Below are 6,003 nucleotides of genomic sequence, written 5' to 3' on the forward strand. Positions count from 1 at the left end.
CTAGCCTTGCACTTACTGCAATTCTGTTTCTCAATTCCACGGACAGTATAGGAAAACAAAGATTGTGGAGAGCTTTTGCAATTTAATACAGTGCTTAACAGTGTTAAGACATAACAAAGTTGTAATACTGCGGAAAGCACTGTGGCCCACTAGAATGACACGTGAGATCCCAAAGGTTTGTTAGTACAGCTATAGCACCTTGAGCATAGCGCTGTCCAAATGCAATACCAAAGCCGAATGTGAAGAGCTAATCAAAGGAAAAAAAAAGCCATGAAACAGCAATTCCTGGCGTGTGTTGGCACACAAAGCAGGAGCCAGTTCAGAGGTGTCAGAATACAGTACTGCAAGGTCAGGATGATAGATCTTTTAAACACTTGGTAGATCTTTTAAACACTTGCGTTTGACAGTACATCTATGATCTCAGCCCTGCAGGATAACCAACCTTATTTCTAATCCAGTACCTGAAGTCAATGCCTGACGGTAACTCAGCAAAGCTGTGGTTTAAGTATCAGTGTAGTCTGAGCCAACAAGTAATATTTTTCTTTCACAGTAACTGCTTCAGAAGCTTTACATTATCAGAAAACCAACCAGTTTAAATTAAAACTAAACACCTGAAGTACAACAGGTGAAACCTTGAAGCAACTATTTCAAACTACATTAGAAAAACTTGTGTGCGTTACGTCAGAAGCGTGAAGTGATGGAAATTAGCCAGACACAGGGAACTGACAGATAAGAGAGGCAATGTCAGCAGATGTAGTATCATTCAAACTGCTTGCATCCTCCCTCTATTCCGCTAGCAAGATAGCTAAAAAAAAAACCCCACCACATCAGCAGGTAGAAAGTATATCTAGCCCTTAAAGAGCTATTAAGTAATTTATTAAAATATTGCCAAATATTCAGAGTTCTCTCTCCTTAATTACCCTGCTTTTCAGCTGGGAAAATATCTTAATTTTTAATTCTTTTTAATTTTTAATTCTTAAATAAGAGTAAAAAGGTAAAACTTTGTCTCTCTCACACGGCAATCAATCTGCTAGCATGCCAAGCAGCATTTTTGATAAGACAGTTTTCCATGAATTCCAGTTTTAATAATTCACTTAAAGAATGTGTGTCAATGGCAGAGTAAATATTGTGAGCCTCTATCAGCAGAAAACCCACTAAACCTTGATATCATAACCAAAAGAATCCCCTTAGTTTTTCCAACGAAAAAGCAGCAAGCTGATTAAGTTGCTACATTGCAAAATGTTCCATTACAGATCAAAAATGGAGTTGAGCTACAATCGCAAAACTTATTAAATCTGTAAAAGAAAGATGATAGTGAACCAAAGAGTGAAGTGGAAATTCTTGATTTTCAACTCTGGCACTGCTTTACAAGCTGATTTGTTTTAAGAATTCATAATCAGAATCTGTATATCTTTTGAAGACACACATTTCTAACTCTTTTAAGACTAGCTATAATAAATCCACCGATGTTTATGACTTGAACAAAAGACACAGCACAATATAGGTTTGAACTGTTTATTTTACATCAGATGTTCCATACCAGAGTTTCTTCAGTTAGAAGTTCCTAGAAGAAAATGAAACAAACATTGTTACAAACCAGTTTGCTTCAACAGCTCAAGTAAATAGTTTTGACCAACTGTGTAATCATCCTATAAATACAGTGTATACATTTTAATCCTAAAAGTTGGATTTGGGTATGGAAGTTACCCCTGCAAATTAGAGGATAAGATAAACATACGTACTTGGAAACAATTCCATCATTTTTTGCCAGACGCAGAATGGAGTCATCTGATTCACCCTTTAAAAAAATAAAAGATGATCCTGAAGTGACCAAATAATTGCTAATATACACTAAAAAGAGAGCCAGCTGCAGCATTTAATGCTGGTCATGAAACGCACAACACTTTCCACAGATCACTGCACTTTATATGCACAGATTAGCATTTTCAAAACAAGTTGTTAAATTATTTGTCATCCTTTAGAATAAGAAATGGTTTTAATTTGATAAAAGACACACTTGCATTACAAGATATATTTCTGGGTAAGCAGACTTCTGATGAACTCTAGGAAGCTTCACACCATGTTTAACAATTTTAAGTCATGGTAGTATCATCTCTAATAATCATAAACAACAGATAAAAGCCAGATATTAGTAGCTTGGTACATTCTTAAAAGAAAAAATCCACTTGCATGCTTCAGTGATTTTAAAAAAAATATAAACATACATAATTCTACAGACCAAAGGATTGAGGAAAAAAACAGAAGAAACTGATTCTTGCAAGTGAATTTGTTCACATCTTTACTCTGTCTTCATTATCTCCACAAAAGCTGTTCCTCTAGAATGAGCTGAAGGCACATTGCGTTTTCAGGGCCAAATATAAATCTAAAAAATCACTAATCAATATAACAAGAAGCACAATCATCTTATAGCTCAAGAAAATACTTACCATTCTACGAATTGCTCCGCAAATGGCATACGTTTTGAACTGGCCATTTACTCTGCCTGTTACCTTGTCAACCTGTAATTACAAGTTAGTTACTCCATACAGATCCCTATAAAATTTTATGCTCTTACATCACGCTTGCCAAACACTCAAAGATAAAAATTACTTGTTAAATTTTGCAAATATTTTTCCGCAAACTACAAAAACCCAAGGCAAATACTGAAGTTAGGAAGACAACTATAGAGTATCTTTTCACAGCAAATTTACAGTTAATTACATAGTGCAGCTATAAAATTTAATGGATCACACAGCATAACAAGAACACAATACAAAATGGTAGCTAAAAGAAGAAAATGCTTGAGTTCTAAAAAAATGGAAAAGTTCAATGTAAAGTTTACTTGGGCATTTTACTGCCTTTGTTATTTTTTCATGTTTCTTTTAATTAAGGTCAGCATTATGGAAAATTGAAGTGAAAGGGGGAAGGGGACGGTTACACAGGTAGAAAAATGTCCAAGTTGAGACGCAGAAATTGCCTCACTTCCTCCAGTTGCTGAGAAATTTAACACGAAAAAAGACAAAACAATATAAATCATGAAATTAAACAGCATAGTGAACCCTGTAATACCATGTGAGTTTGTTTTTGAGTTCTGCTAATCTCTGATCCTTTGAAAGCAAGAAATAGGGATCGCTGAAGGAATGAAACACAGCGAACAAGAAAAGTATTTGCCTTAACATTTACAGGAAATCACAAACAGAGCATTTTTTTAAATGATTTCTTAAGTCAGACAGATAACATAAGAGGCTCAGTTGTTTAAAAATATAGGAATGCAGTCTTGCGGTCTCCCATTCAAGAAGAAATAAATCAAGCTATATAGCTCATAAGCTATAGGAACATTGTGTCCACAGAATTCCTGCAAGGTGAATACTGATAAACAAATGTGAAAAAAAAGTGTGCTAAAAGGAGTTTAAATTAACTGGAGCCCATGTGCATTAACTGGGATCCTGCAGGAGTCAAGGTCTGCTGTGGTTTTCTCAGCAGGTATGTTAAGCTTGGAGGGATTCACAACAGTGCTACCTCAAGAAGATGAAATTAAACTTAGACAAGAACAAATTCCTTATGTTACAGAAAGAAAACTAAATGTCAATACAAATAACCAGCATGCCTCAGGAAAAATGCTAAGCATATAATACCCCAAGCACTGAGTTCATGAAATGATAATGCTGCACACAAAACACATGATCAACCTCATCTGTCACCTGTCACGAGCAGCAGTGTCAAGTAATAACAGAAATGATTCAAGCAAAACATGGAAGATGGCATTTTAGTTAAGCGAAGTAGAACCGAAATAGAGTTCTGCTCTGGAAACTGTATCTTTCTTAAAGTTTGGACAAACTAGAAAAAGCACAGAGAAGATCAACAAGAATAAAAAATTAAAAATTAAAAACCAGGGTGCACAAAGACAGACTGAAGAACGGTACTTTCTTACAGACGGAGAAGGTAGAGGGGATAAGAATCTCCCAGAAACAAGCATTTCTTCTCCTTCTTTCCTTCAGGACAAGGAATTCCCTAATTTATAATTCTAAATATCTAGAGTTAGGAAGTTGTATTTCATCAAACAGTTAAGCACTGGAACAGACTGTACAGAGCTTTATGAAATTCCCTCTAATGAATATTTTCCAATAGGCTGAAAAATAACCAGGGGTGACATAGTAATATACTTGTACGTTTGAAAGCCCTCAAGCTCTACACTTACATGGTCTCTAGTGAATTATTTGGAGACACATCACAAGCTGTTATATTTCTTAACTTCTATCAAAAGTTTAAAAGTGTAGCGCTCTCATCACATACTTCTGTTATGAAACTTACCTCAGAAATATTTATCTGAATAGAAGCATGATCCTTAGCACCAATTATTCGGTTGCTAGCAGAGCTTAGGAATAAAATAACAAAGATATATTTAAACAAATGGAAACGGACAGTGACAATGGAAAAAAACTATTAAAGCCAAGTCTACATGAGAATTAAAGCTGCACAAGAAGTTTAGACAGTAACAATTTAAGCTTTCAATGCTCAGAAAATTAAAATGCAGTTTTAAGCATGTTTAAAGGAGACTTTCACTTGGTAGTGTTATGCCAAGTTGCCAACTATCCCCTGGTTTTTATATGCCCAGTTCATCCCTATACAACACACACAGCAGCACAGGCCTTCAAAACACACAGAATATCAAGTTTTTATTTCCTAAAGTGCAAGAAATACAGCCATCAAGGTAATTCACGAGAATGCAGTTTCTATGCCTTTTTCACTGGGAGCCATTATAGCTGTCAAAAGCCACTCAGGTTGCAAACCCTTAGAAATCACAGGTTGTAAAAAACATTTGACTTAAACCTAATAAAATGCATACAAATGGTTTACTTTTTAGTGATTTTTTTAAACACACATATTTACAAAAAACTTCTCACTGTCCATTTGCTATAATCTCAAAATTGCACTTAAGATGTGCTATCAAGGCAACAAGCGATCACTTAACAGGTTCACTACGACAGCCTGTAGCACGGGAACACCAGCACGCTGCAAACATGCACATTTACTTCTGAAATGAACTACATGTGCGCTGTCGCTGCCACTGTAAGGCTGACAGTTATGCAGCAGAAGATGCACAAAGTATTCTTCCACTTTAGTTGTTGCTTCGCATATCATAAGATATTTAAAAATACAGAAACAGATAGAAAACAGATTTTTTTTTTCCTCCCCACAGATATTCGCTACTACAAAAAAAGCCTTTTGCACAGAGCGCACCAGCCCCCGGCCCGGTTCTCCGCCAAGGGGAACAGGCGCTGCAGACCCGCCAGCCCCAGCGGCACCCCCGCCGCCGAAGGGCACCGCTCACCATTTCCGAGGGACGTAGAGGTCCACAAACTCCCCGGCGTCGTTCTGCATCGCGTTCGGGTTGCCGCTGCGGCACAGGCACCAAGCGGTAACACCTGGAAGGAGCAAGGCAGGGCTCACGGGCCGTCCCCGCAAGGCCTGGCTGGCGCAGAGCGCTGCCCCCGCTCCCCACAGCCAACCAGCCCCGCGAGGAGCCCGGAAACCGAGGGAAGAGCACCCCCCGCCGCCCCCCAGCCCCCCGGGGCCCCGCGCGGGGCCGGGCCGGGCCGCCCCGGGCGCTCCCTGCGGAGCAGCAACGCGGCCCCGCTCCTACCTCGCGTGCGCCGCGGCGGAAAGGAAGGCACGGCGGCGGAAGCGGAAATACGCCAGAGGGGGCGGAGTGCTTCCGGCGTGCCGGCACTACGTCACCAGCGCGGGCGCGCGGCCGTTAAACGTCAGTTAAACGGTCGCGATGGGGCACCGCCCGCCCCCCCCGCTGAGGCGGCCCCGCGGGAAGGGAGGCAGCGCCGCCGCCGCTCGGCCTTCGCCCCGCCGGCTGGGGGGGAAGGCGGGGCCGGCCCCCCGCCGTGAAGCCGAGGGGCCTGGCCGCCCCCGGAACGGGCGGGAGCCCGCCGCAGGAGCCACCCTCACGGCAACAGAAAGACCATTCCGAAACAAGACGTTTGGTTACAA

At 40.5% G+C, this 6,003-nt stretch overlaps 1 protein-coding gene across 1 annotated transcript; it reads right to left on the reverse strand.

Annotated features, from left to right (window-relative positions):
• Positions 1-1,501: 1,501 nt before the first annotated feature.
• Positions 1,502-5,746, reverse strand: RPS21 (ribosomal protein S21). Its single transcript, XM_075166673.1, has 6 exons — positions 5,645-5,746; positions 5,333-5,426; positions 4,312-4,375; positions 2,448-2,519; positions 1,743-1,798; positions 1,502-1,564 (listed from the first exon to the last, which is right to left on the reverse strand). The coding sequence occupies exons 2-6, from the start codon at positions 5,380-5,382 to the stop codon at positions 1,555-1,557; spliced, it is 252 nt and encodes an 83-aa protein (XP_075022774.1). The 5' UTR covers positions 5,383-5,426; positions 5,645-5,746; the 3' UTR covers positions 1,502-1,554.
• Positions 5,747-6,003: the final 257 nt, after the last annotated feature.

The sequence above is a fragment of the Calonectris borealis genome, chromosome 17 (genome assembly GCF_964195595.1).
Source record: "Calonectris borealis chromosome 17, bCalBor7.hap1.2, whole genome shotgun sequence".
Classification (NCBI taxonomy): domain Eukaryota; kingdom Metazoa; phylum Chordata; class Aves; order Procellariiformes; family Procellariidae; genus Calonectris; species Calonectris borealis.

What these genes read in the sequence shown, in the direction of transcription:
- RPS21 (XM_075166673.1), bottom strand. Translation starts at nt 5,382, where the DNA reads ATGCAGAACGACGCCGGGGAGTTTGTGGACCTCTACGTCCCTCGGAAA. An exon ending in CTCTACGTCCCTCGGAAATG is followed by an intron (nt 4,376 to 5,332) that starts GTGAGCGGTGCC and finishes TTTATTCCTAAG; the next exon opens with CTCTGCTAGCAACCGAATAA. An exon ending in TTCAGATAAATATTTCTGAG is followed by an intron (nt 2,520 to 4,311) that starts GTAAGTTTCATA and finishes TTGTAATTACAG; the next exon opens with GTTGACAAGGTAACAGGCAG.